General features: G+C 41.0%; 1 protein-coding gene across 4 annotated transcripts in view; it reads right to left on the reverse strand.

Annotated features, from left to right (window-relative positions):
* The window catches only part of Prkn (parkin RBR E3 ubiquitin protein ligase), a 1,098,850-nt gene that overhangs the window by 666,159 nt on the left and 416,016 nt on the right, over window positions 1-16,675 (reverse strand). For 3 of the 4 annotated variants that reach the window (XM_027401103.2, XM_027401105.2, XM_035440440.1), the window contains one exon: window positions 8,705-8,826. In XM_027401103.2, the coding sequence (XP_027256904.1) occupies window positions 8,705-8,826 (122 nt within the window). The remainder of the gene's footprint in view (window positions 1-8,704; window positions 8,827-16,675) is intronic. The other variant, XM_027401104.2, reaches the window with a different exon arrangement.

The raw sequence follows: 16,675 nt of genomic DNA on the forward strand, positions 1-16,675 counted from the left end.
CCCAGAAACTCTGAGAGTTGAGATACCTGATTAGGATGGGCATGCTGGATTCAGTGTGTGTTTTCAATGTTCATCTAAATAGAAGACATATGGGTCCTCTCCAAAGAAAATATGGAAAGACTACTCCAAGATCGTGTTCCATTCTGCCCAAGAAGATGTCCGTGAAATCTCAGGGGGCAACAGAGAAAGTTGTGATGGATACCAGTGAAAGCCCAGGGGTTGAAGAAGATTCACTAGAACATCCCTGGAAGGGAGATTCCTCCATCATAAGGCCAGGTAGCATGCGACCTAACTGTTCTTTCAGGACTGGAGATTCAGATTGGATGACTACACAAACCATTTCTGATGGAGGATTATGGATAAGCTGAGGCAAGCAGTGACTAGGATGCCTTCAGTCAATTCTTTATGGACTGCACACATCATAAAAAATGCATGCTGTGTGTTGTGTACTATGCTGGGTACAGAGACAGGTGAGGTAGATTTTCCATACTTTTGGAACTGAGTCTTGTGATGAACAAATACAGGGGCACCCAAGAGACAAGTCTTGTTTTAGATTTTTGGTCACACTCTATTTATCTCATGAACTTGTATCTCATTTTCTCTGCTTGTATTTATGCATAGTTTATCTGCTTGCAGCAACACTATACAACTTGTAGGTTATGTCACACTTGCTTACACTGACCTTCACCAAAACTACTTTAAATAGTGGCCTAGTTTCTCATGTTTTTAGCATGTCATTGGAAAGGGAGAAGATGCCCGTCTTGAAATTAATGGCTCCAGTTTTCAATTCTGGCCATATCTGATTATTTTAATTGCAGGCCACTTCATAGGCAGTAGGTCAGTACATAGTTATTAGAAAGGCTTTCTGAATGAATATGAAATTCTCCCTGCCAACTGATGATTTATAGTGCACAAAATACTGAGAGTAATTCTGATACTGGCCAGAAATATAATTATTTGATACTGTTTGGGAGTACCCTTAGTTCAAGCACACCAATGAATAATGGTAGAGCAATAATCATGTTCAGAGAAGCATGTGGCCCTTGCTGACAAACTAAGACCAAAGGTTCTAGTGTCATTGGTATGAAGCACAGATCAACTTGGCTGGCTGGTCATTTGAAAATTCCTAATCTGTGATCATTCCCCCTTTTCATGATTTCATTTGTCTAAGTGCATGAGCCCTTTTGCTGCACTGAAGGAGATGCCCATGTTCACCTCTTATCCTGCTCTTGAATCTTGATCCTGCTTAAGGAACTGTGGTTGGATAAAATAGAATCTTCAAGAAGAGGCTAAAGAGTAGGTCTCAACTCTCCCCATGCTCTAGTAAGAAAACCCATGTAACACAATGAAGGTACTTTCAGTGAGAACTTATGTTCCAGTTCCCCAGAATTAATTCTCAGCTTAGTTTCCTTCTCACTGTGTGACCCAAGTAAAGTCAATTAACCTCTCCATTTCCCATCTGGCTTTAATGATACATTTATGCAGGTAGCTTGATATTCCCAGGTGGAAAAGGCATGCATGCATGCATAAGTACAAAGGCGTCTGTAAAATAATGCGCAGACAGATCTCAGTTCTGCGCTGAATGCCCTCCCTAATTCCAGGACAGCATTCTCAATGTGACTCCCCTGACTCCCCCAGTTTATTAGTGTGGGGTAATATGCTTGTTTTTTTTTGTTTTTTGTTTTTTTTACAAAACACTGACAAAAGATATACTGTGGCCTGAGACAAGACTTCTAAATTCTGTTTATGTTTCCCTGGTGAGGTTTTGAAGTAATTTACTTCTTAAGCAAAGAACAAATAAAGTAACCCACTGCATTAAGGATCTATTTTTTATTTCCATTATTCTTGACAAAGCTTCTAAGTTGTAAAATGGATAATATATCAATTCCATTCTGTAAAGGGGTCACAACTGTGCATAGAATTAACCACTGAAAAACAGTGTCATTTCATTCACCAAAACAATTTCGAGTCTGGCCAAATTGCCAGATTAAAGATGTTGATACAAATATTGCAGATGAAAGCAAAATTTCTCAGTAAAGAAATGTGTGAGTTTTTGAACTTGATCTAAAACAATTATGCATTCACAAACATGGCTGCCACTAGTCACTCCCACATAATAACCATCACAAACATGGATGCCACTAGTCATTCCCACCCAGCACGTTGTAGAATATTATTTTAAGGTATGTACTGGTTCTGGCTTTGCCCATCTTGCTACACAGAATAGGATGAAGTCCCTGCTTGCCTATCCTATCCTCTTCCCTGCCCTTTGCTCTTCTGTCCCCTCTATGTTCCTCCCATTTCAGTCTCTCCCACCAGAGCCACAGCTAGAGATTGGAGAACCCACCGACAGTCATTAAAACAAGCCTAAGCTGTCCTGTAAACACAAGACATCCAGCACATCAACCAGTCATGCCCTTTATGTGTGTGCCCTGTGACTATCTGTAGGAGCTGGAGCTTTTTGCTGTGAACCACCAAAATCTGACTTTCCAAATGGCCACTTTACCTAATATAGTAATGTATTTACACACTACTAGATTTTTTAAATACAATATATACTGGGTCACTGTGTATTGTTTTCTTTGTCTTTTTCCTCAAGATGCCCCCAAATATAATGGATCAGCACCATGGAGAGCACAACTGAAGACATAAGGCATAAGAAAACTCAGGTGGGAAAAATGTACAACAGGGTGGAGGCGAGCCTAGGACTGGTCCTGCTAGCAGACACTTGGCCTGCATGTCTTCACTGGTTTGGATGCTACAGCTTCCAGGAGATGAAATTTTTATGTAGGCCTCTGGACAAACATTGAGCAAGATGGAATGCAAGCATAGTTGCCACTCTGGTGTAAAAAACCACATCCTGGGAAGACTTCTGAAGTATGCAGTAGCATGTAGACTCTCTGTTGCACTCTAGAATCTCTCAAATGCTTGACAGTCAACGTGACCAAACACAAAGAGGGGACAATTGCATTTGATACTGAAACTAGAAAGGAAGTAAGCTTAGATATAAGTAAGCCCAAGACTATAATTCATTAAAAAGATGTGCCTAGCTTCCCAGGCAACCAGCCCCCTGACCAACAATTAATCTGTAGCAAATATTAAGTTTAAGAATGATTACACATTTTAACTATATTTCTTAATAAATTTCCTCACATAAATTTTGCCTAATCTATAAACCAATTTTAAACAAAATCTATCATGCCAGGCACTTTACATCTTATTCTATTTATTGCACCATTTCTCATCAGAAACCTTTTAGCTTTAATGCTATTCCGAGGCAGACTATCTCATTAGGGTGGCAGAGATAAAGTTCTTTTTGAGATAAAGTAATTATAGTGATTGTAGGGGAAATATCATCCAAACTTCTTGGCTGCAGTAATCTCCTGGCTTCTGATTAATTTTTAGAGTAACAAACTGAGTAGAAACAAAGATGCTGGTGGGATAATGCCCACAGCCCGTACTGAGTGCTGGAGATGTTCTTCAATGTGTAGCTTTAATCAGAAGCTAAGGTTTTGGTGGGCTTTAGTTTTAGGCAAGGTGAGCACACGTGCACATTCTGTTGACTTATGGCTGGAGACGACGACGACTTGACTCTATAATGTATTTGAAGCCTATTTCCAATTAGATGAGTCAGTTTCTTCCACAATGATTTAGTCTTTTTCTTGAGGAAACTGACGTCCCTGGAATGTGGGCAGTGCTGAGAGTGGAGGTGGGATGGATCTGATTCTTCACCCACAGTGGAAAGAAGTCCCATTAGGATTAGAGACACACAGCCTGCAGGGAGCCTAGAGGCTCCCACAGAACAAAAGAGACTCCCCATTAGCAGCTACTCTAATTCAAGTCCCCAGGCCAGACAAAGTGTTAGAGGTCTCTGAGACTGCCTTGGTTGCCATGATCAGGTCCTAGGGAAATCTGCGAAACAGTGACATGAGTCATTTCAAATTACCCACTTAACTGCTCAAAAATGCAATCAGAAACAATAGCAATGCACAGAGCAACCCCTGCTGGGTTCACCCCATCTCATTCCTGCATGGCCCCAAGTGGGTAATCTTTGAAGAAGTAGTTGAAAAATTGAATGCCTGCCATGTTTTTTCAATCAGCCGTGTTCACTATTTTCCAGTGAGTACTCACATTTCAAAAGAATATCTCCATCTAGTTGAAATCCTGGTCAAGGTCACCGTGAAATGAAAAGGATATTTTGATTTGGAAATGGTAGAGAACCTGGTGTGTGAGTTGATTCTCAACTCACTTGCAAGGTCATGTCAAAACCTCAGACTCCAATTTCCTTTTGGGACAGAGATGGCTAATGTTCATCTTCCTTGCCCATTTATTGGGGACAGCATATTAAAGGTAAAGTGTGGTTTAAACCAAAACATCCAGTGTGAATGGCTTATTGCTGCTACATGCCCAGTGTAAGTAGAGTTGAGGAGATACTGGCATCATTAATGAGTATCTAATAACAACAAAACACATAGAGGTGACCACAAAGACACACTATGGGCACATGGCTCTTTGCAGACAGAGCTCTCTAGACAATAGAAATGAAAGTGTATGCTCAAAAGTAACTCAGTTGGCTAAGATGATTCTACCTTTTTTCCCTTAAGAACATCTCTGCATATATTCTTAAGTGAACCACACACTAATTGCTTGCAAATAGTCACCCACTGATGACCCCATATTCTTGTATTTTCACATACATAGAAAGTTGTATAAACTGTTGATTTTTATAAAGAATTGAAAAGTGAAACCTAATAGGTGACTAGTATTTATGTAGAAACCATCCTCCTTGGCAAAATCCAGCACCTGTTCCATCAGTACCACATGGATGCTTGCAGGCTAAGCTGCAGTTCCACTCTCCACCACTGAGTGTGTAGCTTTACTATGTGAGCTGTCATTTCAATGACAAAACTGAAGTGTCTGATCTCTGTTATGGACCAGTTACGTGACATCTGAAATACGGGTGAAAAACCGTCTTTCAAGTATCCTGTTTCCATTTCCCCTAAGTCCTTGAGAATGTTTTCCATGAGTGTTTTTGGTGATGTTTTAGCATGTGGAAAATAGTTAAGTAACAGACCACTGGTTGCTGGATTTGTACAGTAAACAATCTATCCTAGGAAAGGCTAGGACTGTGGGCAAAGTAGATAAGACTTTTCACTTCCAGATCAAGGATTTGATACCAATGTGACGTTGGGGTGTTACTTAACCTCATGAAGTCTCTTTGTTAGAGACTCGTCGCTTTGCAAATGTGTCATAAAAATTAGAGAAAAGCACAGACAGGGAAATACAAGGAAGGAAACTGGCAAACTGTTGTAAATGCATCCTAATAAGGTAATAGAATTCTAAAATGCCAGACAGGCTTTCAAATGGGTGTGGCACTATGAAGTCAATATATGAAGGCTCAGAAACAGATTCGATGTTCAACATTATCTGCTTGTGCTGTGCAGGCAAAGCACAGAGTGAGCCGATGAGGGTAAAGTGAGGGACAGTGACAGGCTATCTGACCACACAGAGCACATAGATGGGATGATAGTGAACAGCATACAGAGAATTAAAGCAGTGATGAGAATGGAGGACCTCCTCACGAAGTCCTGGGGACGGCATGTGAGATGGGGTAGAGAGAGACCTCTATACTAACACACCATGATGGCTCTGGGGAATGGTCCTGGAAATCAGAGTGCTGGGACTTAACCTTCGAGGATGGTGAAGCTTCTCAAAGGTGGAATCCTAGCTGCCTCTGAACCAATGAGGGAGAGAGAGCATCTGTTCTCTGAAAGGACTGGGCCAAAGCATAGATTTTCATACCAACTCACAAATAAACATATACACGTGGATAAGTATGTGTGTGGATGATGACTGAATAATGGTGATAAAGAGGTTGACACCTTTAGATGTGTCATGAATACTGTTTTAAGCATTCTTTATACTGATATAATCTCCCTATCAATCAGCGATACATACGGTCATATCAGTGAATGACTGTCCCCAAGTTGACAAGGGCAGGACACAGGGAACTGGCTTTGCTTCATGGGCACACAGCTATTTTACAGTCAGACACTGCACTGCCTCCCTGACTCGTGTGGGTGCTTATCTCATCCAGGCTCCCTTCTAGTGTCAACACACCATGCAGTGCCTATTGTGCTCTACTTTGCTTGGCTACATGGAGACAGAAGATGTAAGATTTTGGGGTTTTTTAATGTTGGGGTTATTTTTGTTCTCTATTTGTCCTCCACAGAGTACCTTTTTCAAATGATAAATTTCACATAAAATTGCATAATTATGATTCTCTTGATTAAAGGCAAAACAGAACATCAGACACAATGAGTCTTATCCCATGGCTTGCCAACTATTAGCCAGTGCTGCAGTCTGGGCCTCTCCATGACCCAGGATCCTCCCCTTCCTTACTACCCCAGATCTAACTTGACATTTGATCCCCTGTCTGATTTCTGTGTTTTGTGTGTGTGACCCTTAGGTATATATACATTTGTATGGCAGAAGAAGAGACCAAACTATCCTCTGGGTTCAAAAAGTCTGGGTTCAAACTCTCAGTTCCCAAGCTCTGGTTTTCATGGGTAAATTCCTGGATCCCTCTAAGACTCAACTTTCCCAAATCAGAAATGGGACTGCTAAGAGTGATGCTGTGAAATAAATGATGCATTGTGTGAAGAGAATTAAACTGCTATTGCAGCTTTCATTAAGACACACCAGGAAGCAAGGATGTTTCCACCACTGGAAGTCATCAGGTTGAGTACAGAAAAAGAGGCTGTGTGTTGACTGAAGAAAAGCAAAGGAGAGGAACAGATTGAAGAAACACTTCCTTGGACCCACACAGCTTGCTCTGGGGCAGGAGTCCTGCTCAGTGAGATAATAGAGGAGAGTTTACTGCAACTGCTTCAGGTGAAATGATATGGCTTCACTATCTACTTAAAAATACTGTATCCCATGTAAACACTGTATCACAGGTTTGAGGAAATGGACCCATGGTTTCTCCTTTATTCGGTGTGTTTTCGAGGTCTTCAACAAATCCCCTACAGTCTCATTTATCAGGACTTTCCCTGACCCCCATCACCTGCATAGTGAACCCTGAGTGGACCCTGTCGCTGGGGTCTCTGCCTGGTAACTGGGGTACTTATCCACAGCTAAGTATCTGACCTAGCTAAGCTAAGGACTTGGTACTTTTATGCCTGTGCACTCACAGCTGTGAGGATCAGACATTCCAAATGCTACTGCCCAATGCCACATCAACATCACAGTCTGCTGCTGTGTCCAGCACAGCTCTCGGGGCAGACTAGACTAGGGTAATGAGAGAACGCAAAAGACGAACACTGGGAGACCCAGATGCACAGACAGGCTGAGATGGGGTGGAGTGGGGTCTCTGATGGAGAAGCTGCAGGAGCCTGGGATCTCAGTGTGTTTATTATATGCATTGAACGGAGGGGTGGAGTCATTGCACACAGCTAAACATGGAGGTAATTACACACAGATAAGTAAGGAGGCAGGGTTATGGCACACAGCTGATGAAGAAAACAGGTTTAGTTAATCTTGGTAGGAGCAGTCTCTGTAAGGGAGCAGTCTTCAGGTTGTAAATATCTGTAGACATTTTCTATATACACTATCAATGCATGTGCATGGACCAGGGAGAGACTTTGCTGTCCCTCTGAACCTCACCCAATAAGCAGGAAGGCCTTGCCATTTTCCAGTGGGTCTGAGGCTTTAGGGTCCTTGACATGGCCAGCTCCTGGCAACAGCACACACTCACTCATGGCTTCACACACTCAAGGATTCCTCCACCTCCCATAGTCTGCTACTGAGCTATTGCGTGGAACCTGCTCATCAGCTGCCCTTATATTTTATATAGAAGGTTGGCGAGCCTTTTCTCCACATAAATATTTAGGTTCTAGAAGCTACCCTTCCTGTATCCATGCACACAGCTATAAACAACAGGCATAGAGGAGGTAGCCTGGGTTTTACCAAACTTTACTTATGGACAGTGAATTTAAGTGTCAGAGAATGACGTGGGTCACACAGTGGTATTCACCTTTTTACTCCCCCCCCCAGTGATTTGGAAACATGAGAACCACTCAGGGCAGGGCAGCATGGAGCAAGCAGAAGGCAGTGGCAGCACTAATTTGGGTACCACTACTCTCAGTACAGCCCCTGAGGGTCTGCTGTCCTTCTTACTCTTGTTATGATTAGCAGTAAGTTGTCACTTAATTGAGCAACCTCAGTGCACTGTTCCTAGATGAACCCTCTAGTGTATTCTGACATGTGTAGCCAAGCTGCCACCACACAAGTACAATGTGGCACATTTCCAGTACTCAAAGATGTTCCTTCAGAGTCTCCTCCATAAAACACCCCCATCACATTATGAGTCCATTATTTCTATAAATTACCTCTACCCAGCCTTTCCTCAGGTCTGAGCTGAAAAAAAGATGTAGGGTGTGTGTGTGTGTGTGTGTGTGTGTGTGTGTTATATGTGGCAGAGAGACGGGGCCATGCACCAGCTGAACTTACAGAGCCAAAAGAAACCCAGAGGGAAGGCTATATTTGACATGAAAGTTGAATGCCATCAGCAATTGAAGCCTCCGGAAGAACATCTTACTTTCAATGTGAGGATCCTCAGTCAGAAACAGGGAAAGGTGGTTCCACAGAGACACATTTATTAATCCAGGCAAAAGCAGTCCCATGAGGACCCTTTCTTCCCTACCTGGGCCAAGGTGAGTGTTGCTTGTCTGCAGGTGCCGCACTGAACTCGGAGCTTTCCAGGCTGGATTCTGTGGCAGGGGCCTTTGCAGTACACATAAAAGCTGTTGTAGGTAGGTTTGACTGCTGGGAGAAAGAGAGAGTACCCAATCAATACTAGGCCAAACTGAGCCAAGACACCCCCCAGAAAAGGCTGTTAGAGGCAAGCCACACAACTAACTCTTCAGGAACATGTGAAATTAGAATGAACATTTCATGAAGGAGATAGCAATTTAGAAAACTTGGTTTTATGTTGAAAAGGAGAGAAGGCCTCTCTTCTTGCCAACAGCCCTGTGACCTACTCATCAGAGTTCACAGACGGCTGCCAAGAGCTGGGCCAGAGTGTTTGCTGCACCAGGAAATTAAATGCCTTCTTTGCTGCTGAAGTTTGGGATGAGGACAGGAAATTCTGAGTCTGGGAAATGCAGAGGCTGCTGCCCTGAATTCTATTTCATGCTTCTGAACACAGTATCGAAGACTCAAAATCTTTTTCTCTTACAATCATATCTGCACAGCCAACCCAGCTTTTCACTCATAATGTGAGTGATTGGACCACAGTTTCTAGGGAATACTTGCCAAAAGCCACTAACACAAAATAAGAGTCCTGAACCCCATGCAGCTTAGCAGATCCTGTAGCCTGTGCAGAAGAAGTGCAGCCCATGCAGATGCACAAATATGCAGATGTGCAGCCTGTGCAGATGTCCAGCTGTGCAGATATGCAAGCTTTGCATTTTGCTAACCGTCTCTCTAGCTGGACAACTGCCATTCAAACAGAGTATTCCCAAGTGTAAAAGATGAACATAAAAAAACAATCAAATCAAATCAAATCAAACCATTTCTCTCAAGTGTTAATATACTGAAAGTGTTACTCCTTAAAATAAGGGAAACTCATGGATAGCTAAGGCTTCTCTGTCTCAAAAGACCTTAATGGAAGCTCTTAGGGTACAATGATTGCTTTCTAAATTCTAAGTTTCCAAACTTACTTGGTCAGTTTTAATCATTATGTAACTGATGCTGGGGCGGGATACCAAACTGCCATGATGTAAACATATGTTTATATTTTTAATCATTGCCAGAAGCATCTAGTAAGTAAGAATAAGTATTTCTTATGATCATGAATAAAAAGTTTGGTCACTCAAATGCATATAGTTGACTAAAAAGAGTACAGAAATAACAAGAAAGCAGCAGAAGACCCTGCCATTTGTTTCCTTGGCTTTACTAACTCTGTGGCTGACAAAACTTTATAAAATAAAAGATAAAATAAGGAGCATTCTGATGCATTTTCAATATATTTCATAATGGCTGCTCCTCAGCAATGAATAGCTGTCAGTGTGAAAGAGAAGGCAGACTATCAAAACATGTTTTTAGTGATGCTGAATATCTGTTTTGACGCCTCTCTGAAGCTTTAGTGTCTTTGTGGGAAAGACATCCAAGTTACGAATATTGCATTGTTATCAGCAAATGTAATTATTACATAAAATATATGTAGATCATAATTGAAACACAGAGCCACTAGTCAATGTTACAGTAGTTATAACATAGTAGATAACTATCAAAAGATCACAGGAACTGTGATAGCTCTAAACTGTGTTAACCCTGTGAAGGATTTCAAATATCCTCACTGTTAAAACCTATCAGCAATGGGGAAAAAATAGAGTCCCACAATTGTCATAACCCTCTGTGAAGCTTAAACAATAAAAATAGAGAACGGATGAAAGAAAAGCCGAGGCTTTCAAAGGGGCACTGTGGGTAGAAGAGATTACCAAGCGCTCAGTATTAAAAGGAACCTGGTCCAAGTGTGGGGCCTGAAGACTCGGCTCTTCCTGTATATCAACAGCAGTGTCTGTGGTGTTCTTTCAGCTAATGATGCATCAGGGGAAGATAGGTGCCCTTCCACCTCTGCATGCTCCAACCTTCACCAAGTCCTTGAGAAGCCAGTCACAGAATGCTGCATGCCATGGTGGTGCCCTGCAAGTCCACGGGATGACATGCAATCCATTACACCTTGCTACCCAGAGCCAGCCGATTAATAGCCAGTCTAAGGGAGATCAAGGTCAGGGCAGTCCTGGCTGAAACACATTTCAAGCTGTTGGCTCCATTCAGGCAAGCAGCTGAGGCTTCGGGTGAAACATGAGAGCCCCTTTCAGAGTGGCTTCCCTACCTTGTTGGTAGTGTGACACAATTCACAGTGGACAGGCTTTTTTTGTGTCCTGCTGTGGCCTGGAGCAAGCAAATGCCCCATGACTTTGTGTGCAGTGTTCCCACTGGCTTGGCTGAAGAACCTGCAGCTGAAACTCTCCCAGAGTCCTCACTGCAGAGACAATACCAGGCTGACTCTGGGCACTGTCACAAGGCACTGGGCACCTCTAGTCACTAAGGGGCATCCCCCATTTCCATTTCTTTTCAGACCTTAAAGATCTTTGCTCTCCTAATCCCGAGGTCTTTGCTTCATTACCCAAAGTAATTGAATTAGCTCATCTTGTAATACATCCCTCTTGTTATATAATACACTTAGACCTACTGTTAAACTGTATACCTTTATTGTAGTTTACCAACTGTGGTCATTTTGGTGGGCACCCTTCATGTATCTGTACCATAGACAGACATACAGTCTTCACATACATACTTCTGACTGTAACTTTCATGATTAATTTGCCCACACTAAGTATGTCCATTTTAAATCTTCCAGCATCTTGGTGATAAGGGCTTTTAAAATACAGAAACCACAGAAGGTTTAAAATAGTTTGTCTGTTTTAGAATCTCTAACCATAGATTGCTAAGTAATGTTCACCACACATTACAGAGCACTACCGAAACTTTGAAAGCTTTTAAAACAGAGTATCAGGTGCTATTGTTGTTGTTGTGCAAATCTCTGGGCATGCACCTGAGGCTCCGTGGTGAGGTCAGATGAAACCCAGCACATTCCAAACATCACTGCCTTCTTTTTATGGTGTATCTCAGGAAACTTTTACTCAGGAAATTTATGGAAAAAGAATTAAGGGTTAACCTACAGTAACCCAAACTGCTTGTGTCTACATCAAGAATTCTAAAATATTCTTGGAAATTATATGGTGACGGTCATGTTCTGGCTTCCTGTTTTGATAATTCTGTTCCTAGAGAGTTGTAAACAATATCTATCCTCTCCTTATAAAGTCTGCAGGACAAACTGAAGTCTAATTCCACCAAAGTTCATGCTGGGGAAGCAATGAGCTTCTTGGCTTATATGTGTAGTAGCGTGGGTACCCCAAAGCAGCCGAGAGATTCTTCTCCCAGTGCAGAGATGGCTTCCCTATGGACACATGGATGGAGTCCCCTTCCCACTTAACATCCCCCATGTTGTATATGCAGATGTAGAGAGACAGATACACCAGGCAGTGGGCAATTATGGCAGAAGTGCATACAAGTGCCTGGAAGGAGCAGTTTGAAACTCTGGTGAGGGTCCATTGACTCACAACTCTCTCTGTTGTGAGTAAACAAAGCAGTAATAACAGATATCTACCAATGTGATGAAAATAGAGGCTGTTTTGGCCACAGACTGCATTCTTAGACACTTTCAAGTCAAGCCATCTATAAGTTGACACAAGTATTTCATCATATGCAGTGAAAGTTAGCTCATTATACAGTGGTTTTACAAGTATAACATACTTATTTCATTGAGTTTTTATTTTTATCTCTACAGAAAAGTTAAAATGACAGTGAGCCCTCACCCTTGGAAAGGATGAATCCTTTTGAGCACTGGCTTCTACCATTCCTTTGTATTAAAATTCTATTATTTTTTCTTTTGTTTTCCTTTTCTACTTTTGCCTCAGCAACACAACCATTGGCCAAGTTTTCTCTTTACATTTATATTTTTTTCTTGGTCTGAAAAAGGATGCTGAAGGTCTTAATAATGTTTACAAATTATAAAGCCCATATTTTAAAAATTATGTACTGAGAGAGCAAGGAAGATACACGGGAGGGTTTAGAGAGAGGAAAGGGAAGGGAGAAGTGGTAGGATTAAAATCTCAAAAGGAAAATGAAAAGTTTATTATTTGCTTTGCTATTTATAAATCAGCACAATTGTTACAGTTGTCATTTGTAATGACATTTTAAATTTGGGATTTAAAACCTAAAGAACCATTTTTAATAAAACAGGTATTTATCCCACATGAAGATATCAAAATATCATGTAAAACATTAAATGGAACTCTACTGTCATAGAGGCCCTCCTACTTCTGCCTCACCTGACACATGTGTAAATGACATGTGACCAGTAGCTACCTGTGACTATAGAGAATTGGAAACTAGGCTAGGGAAAACTCTTTTTGCTTTTGTTAACTTTAAAAGAAACTTCATTTCAAAAGCCTCATGTGAGTAGCAGGTGGCAACACAGAAGATAATAAAAAAAAAAGGTGCTTCTAGCCTCATCTCACTCTCTCACCAGGACACAGACGACAACACCAAGGAAGGAGACTGCCACAAAGAAGTCCAACTGCTCATTGCTGACTGCTGATATGAAAACACAGTTGGAAGGAGAGAAAGGGAAAGGAGAGCTCAGAATTGGAGGCATTGGAGGAAAGATGGAGATGGGCGGATCCTGGCTACTTAGAGCTGGAAGTGCAGCAAGGCTGTTCTTCATGTTGTGCTGACTTCCATTCCATACTGACTCAGTCTTGACATGGGCTTCAACAACAATCTTGCATTTTCACTGACAGTCTCCACCTTTGCAATCTGACACTCATCCTCAATGTCCAACTGGAAGGAAAATTCTTGCAAGAATCCTGTCCTTTGTTTTCCATAAATATATGATGACTGCATAAAATAATATCTAAGAGCACAAAGCTCTGCATTGTCATCTATGAACAACTGTCTTGTCCCACGCCACAGAGCCAGCATAGGTGTCTCAGCATGGAACATCCTGTACACAGCCTCTGTCTAGCTACTTCTACATCACACAGGTCTGGCACTTGGTAGTTATTATGTAAGAAAGATTTCAATATCATCTGAACAAATAGCACCATCTATCAGCTATGCTCTGCAAGCTTCCTTAGTTTACCACTTGCTCCAATCACACATTCAGTCCTAGAGGACTCCTGCAAGTCTCTTTCAGAATGGACCCAGGAACAGACATTTTTAAGCTGGGCCAGGGATCTGGGTACAGATAACTATACAGGCTCTGGCATCTACTCCCTCATCATCTGCCAAAATTCCTGCTGTTCAATGGATGGTTTGTAGTCCTTTAGCAAGGGCTTGACCACAGCTCCTGAGTATATGTCTCATGAGTCAGGTACTGAAAATATGCAACATGATCAAGATCAATACTGTCACCAAAGTCCAGCATAATCTCTTTATATAACATGGGGAGAGAATTATTTTTTTAACCTATAGCACTCTGAAGCTATTTGACAGTTTCAGTCCTAACAATACACATAGATTTTGCCTAATGTGGTTCCAAATTAAATCCATGCAGTAGAGAATTCCTGAATCACCACCTCTGCATAGTGACTCACCTGGAGTCACCAAAGGATGTAGAATCCATCCACTTGTATCACATGTAAATCACAAGTGAGGAATTGCTCAGCTAGGCAGGTCAAGACACAGAAGCATTGTCATTCTGCTAGGCCCCTCCCTCTACAGAACCACAGACGACACTCCCTGGAAGGCCATTTGTGAAAAGATAAAGGATGCTATCCTTCCAACTTTCTTTCCTCATGATACTGTGAGGCGACTGCCTCCCTGTCATGCCACTGTAAAGACTCATGGCACTTTCTGTAGATACCACTGGCCCTAGGCTCATACTATTTAACAGTTGTCACATACTTGTCCCACACTTCTTAGGGATACAACCACTCTGTATGTACTATTTTATACCATTTTATATGGTCCAAAAGCTAAGAGAAGAACCTTGAACTTAGTTAAAAAATACACATCTGCTGGGTTGGTACATTATCCTATATCTTCAAGTGCTATACAAGTTTTAGGTCTGGCAGTGTGAAGGCAAGGAGTCACATACTGCTATGACTACCAAATACTTAGAATGTCTCTCTGCCAGACAAACTCCATAGACTAATTCCATACATTCTGCAAAATGTTAGAATATAAATTTTGAAATTAATATTAACACTAATGGCACCACAGAACTAAGTTACATAAAAAAGAAAACAATGATTATTAAAATTTTACAGAGGATTTAGTATAATGAAATGTTAAAGGTCAAAATCTGAGTCAGGTGTGTTGGTGTGTGCTCATAATCTCAGCTCTGGATATGTGGAATGATCAAGAATTCAAGACCAGCTTCAATTGTCTCCCAATCCTCAACAAGAAAAGGAAGGTACTTTCCATTCCAACCCATCTCCACTAAGTCATTTAAACCAACTGAATCTAACCACACCATTCCATGCTTTTCACGAGTTCTAGTCTTAACTCCTGAGGAGTAAACAAAGTAGTACTGTATTATAAACAACTTCCAGTTATATAACCAACCATCCAATACATGTGTTCCTCAAATAGGTTTAGTCATCTCTAAAGAGACTAACCTTTAAAAAGTTATAACTTAATTCTCAAGTTTTTCTGCTTGGGTTTTTAATTAATGTACCTGCACAATAATTTCATCTGGTGAGGCAGAAACTGCTGATTAAATGTAATGCCTTTGCTTGATTTCTTTTTGGTTGTTGTTGCCAATTTATTTTTTCATTATTCATTTTGAAAGTAATAAAAAGATCTCCCATGCCAAGGTAAAAACTGTAGAGTGAAGCATAATTTGAGGATTGTATTCACGCAAACAAAGCACAAAGTCAAGCAGAGAACAGTTTAGATGCTTGTTTTCCCTAGAAATGTGCAAGGGGTGTCAGTAAAGTCATCTAGTACAGACGCTGTTGGGATTTCTGGTTAGATCAAATTACTTACAATTCAGACAACTGTATACACAGGACATGAAGGAAATATCTACAGCCCCAGACAGACAAGTCCATCTTGACTTACAGAGGTGGTAACTGAGTCTGAACAGTTATGTTAAACCTGAGACACACCTTGCTACTGTGAACCAATCTACTGATTTTTTTATAGTCATAATATTATCTCCAAAATTGAGACATACCAGCCCACAGGCTATGGTAAGGATCGTAAAAGTAACAATATACATGAAGCGCAGCAGCACTGTGTCTGGAGAGTTTTATAATTCTTACATAATAATTACATCTGAAACCTACTCTAAGATTTAGAAACTATTCTTCACTAATTAATTTTATAATTGCTTCATCCTTAACCAAATCCTTTACAATTCCGTAGTGGTGTGGAACACAAATCATGGTGTGAACCCTTAAACTTACAGCTTACTAAAGTCATTTTTCCTTATGATGTGAGGGTTATGAGTACATTGTACTTTTAATAGGGGTAGAAACAAGAAGTAATTACATGGGTCCATCCTAGCAGGTAGGCACACACAAAATAATAACTGTCATATTGTGGTATTAAAACTGTACTGCAGAGGATTCCAAAGTAGGTTCCAAAATTCCATTTTAGTTGCCAATTCTCCAAATTAATGATTGTCCTTTGAAATCAGGTACGATCACCATAGCTTCATAACTGAGTAAGAAAAAACTCCTAGGGTGAGTGGTATCCTCAAGGTAGCTGCTCAGGTTTGAATGCATTTCCTAATTACAAAGGAGCCACTTTCCCCTTGACCAGACAATATGAACTTAGACTCAGGAGGCAGTTTTTAGTACTGCTGAGGGGAATGACTCTACAGCTGTTAAAAACTGAGTATTAACACCAGGCAACATATACACATTAAGGCCAGCGATTACAAAAAACAAAAAAACAAAACAAAAAAACAAACAAAAAAAAAACTCAGCTTTTGCTTACTCACCGCTCACCACAAATTTTTTTCCCCATTGTTGTATTAATGCTAGAGTTTTTGTAGAAATTTCCATTACCATCTTTTTGGGCACTGGCATTC

The sequence above is a fragment of the Cricetulus griseus genome, chromosome 2, assembly GCF_003668045.3.
Source record: "Cricetulus griseus strain 17A/GY chromosome 2, alternate assembly CriGri-PICRH-1.0, whole genome shotgun sequence".
Lineage (NCBI taxonomy): Eukaryota > Metazoa > Chordata > Mammalia > Rodentia > Cricetidae > Cricetulus > Cricetulus griseus.